Source organism: Egretta garzetta, unplaced genomic scaffold (genome assembly GCF_000687185.1).
Source record: "Egretta garzetta isolate BGI_Z169 unplaced genomic scaffold, ASM68718v1 scaffold441, whole genome shotgun sequence".
NCBI classification, from domain to species: Eukaryota; Metazoa; Chordata; class Aves; order Pelecaniformes; family Ardeidae; genus Egretta; species Egretta garzetta.
This window is the reverse complement of record NW_009258757.1, coordinates 8,196-10,217: the sequence shown is the minus strand read 5'-3', so window position 1 is coordinate 10,217 and position 2,022 is coordinate 8,196. Positions and strand designations below refer to the sequence as shown.

The following is a 2,022-nucleotide window of genomic DNA, read 5'->3' as shown; positions in this document are numbered from 1 at the left end:
CTGCTTTTCTGCCACCTGTGCTCCCGGGCGCAAAACTCTTTTTCTTCGGTCGGACTCTTTGGTAAAACCAATAGTGTGAAGCTGTGCAGGGTTTGGGTTTTTTTGTTGTTGTTGATTTTTGTGGGGTTTTGGTGGTTTGTTTTTATTTTGTTGGTTGTATGTACCTTTTAGAGGGTGCTTTGGAGCACCAAGGGATCTGCATGGTTTGGGAGGTCTCAAGAGGAGATACGAGGGCTTAGCTATGCGCGTCTTCATTCAAGACACAGCTGCAGTACAGTAATCAATTTTAGATAGCTGGGGGGAGAAGGAATTCTTCATATTTAAACATAAAAGCAGAAAACATTGCCTGGTCCTTCTTGATGAACCTGCATCTGTTTTGAGAAAACAACGACTTTTTCACAAAAATGTTCTGGACCTGATTTTCCTCTGCCTTGGCCATGTGCGGGCACTGACAGCAGTGTAAAGTTTGGTCGTTCCAATTTGGTGTTGGTTTACATCCCACCTCACACAATTTTGGGGGGAAATACCCCAAAGCGTGTTGTGGAGACAGGCAGGAGAGCCTGAGTCTGGAAGGATGTCTGAGGTGATGCTTTAGCAAGCGTTTAATCGGTGGCTGTGCTAGGGAGAGACTCTGCTGCCCCATGCGTTCCGTTGACTTGTGTAGCTGCACAGTGAATGGGAAATCGATTTGGTTGAAAAAACCTAATTTACAGCTTTTTGTTTGTGGCCGTACTGATGTGTGACTAGGAGCATTCCTTGTGCACTGTGTAACTTCATCAGTAGGCTGTATGACTGAAGATTTAGTACAAGGATGAAAGAAGGAACTGGTATTGTAGCACATGTGTTTAGCATCAAAGTCCTGGTTTGATTCAGCAGCCGTGTGCACTTCGGAATGTTAAAAAATAATATGCGTTTTTCTTTTACTAGCCTGCAGTTGATGCAAAATGAGTGTTCCCGACTACATGCAGTGTGCTGAGGATCATCAGACTCTCCTGGTTGTGGTTCAGCCGATTGGCATTGTACCCGAAGAGAGCTTTTTCAGGATCTACAAGCGAATTGCAGCAGTGAGTCAAGTTAATGTGCGCGACTCTCAACGTGTGTTGTATATCCGTTATAGGCACCATTATCCCCCAGAGAACAATGAGTGGGGGGATTTTCAGACACACCGGAAAGTCGTGGGGCTGATAACTATTACGGACTGTTCTTCTGCAAAGGACTGGCCTCAGACTTTTGAAAAATTCCATCTTCAAAAGGAAATGTATGGTTCTACTCTCTATGATTCCCGGTTGTTTGTCTTTGGGCTTCAAGGAGAGATTGCAGAACAACCCCGCACAGATGTGGCGTTTTATCCCAGTTATGATGAATGTGAAACTGTGGAGAAGAGAATAGAAGATTTTATCGAATCCCTCTTCATAGTGTTGGAGTCTAAGCGGCTTGACAGAGCCACTGATAAGTCTGGAGACAAGATCCCGCTCCTCTGTGTTCCTTTTGAGAAGAAGGATTTTGTAGGTCTGGACACCGATAGTAGGTAAGCAGCTATTTTTGTCAGCTCATGGGTCTGGAAAAAAAGTACGTGGCAACTGCTTGCCTCTAGAATAAGCCTATCAGAAAGGACAAAGCGTACTTTGTTACAACAAAGGTCATGCCCCTATCGTATTGTGTATGTCTGCTGTAATTTAAGAGAATTTAATTTGTACGCTGACCCCATTTGATGTTTTGAGTTTATATATATGTATATATAATTTATGAGGCTAATCAAATAGTAGGAAGAAGTGACAGGAGAGGTCTGGCAGATTCTGCTATAAAGAGACTTTTTGCTGGAAAGCTTCAGTGGTTTATAGATATACAGTATTAATAAAGAAATTCAGTTAACATCGATGAAAAATAATTTTATATTATGTTGAGTAGTATTTGACTAATCCTACTTACTGTGTTTTTTTTTTTCCCTCAAGCCTCTGTCTTAACTTTTCATCCAGTGAAATAGTGACTGTTTATTTTGGTGAATAAGTTCAGGGTCTTTCC

General features: G+C 42.2%; 1 protein-coding gene across 1 annotated transcript; it reads left to right on the top strand.

The window, feature by feature from the left end:
- On the top strand, positions 1 to 1,542 carry LOC118451707 (trafficking protein particle complex subunit 9-like). The gene is made up of 2 exons (XM_035888987.1): positions 1 to 61; positions 928 to 1,542. The coding sequence occupies exon 2, from the start codon at positions 945 to 947 to the stop codon at positions 1,530 to 1,532; it is 588 nt and encodes a 195-aa protein (XP_035744880.1). The 5' UTR covers positions 1 to 61; positions 928 to 944; the 3' UTR covers positions 1,533 to 1,542.
- Positions 1,543 to 2,022: the final 480 nt, after the last annotated feature.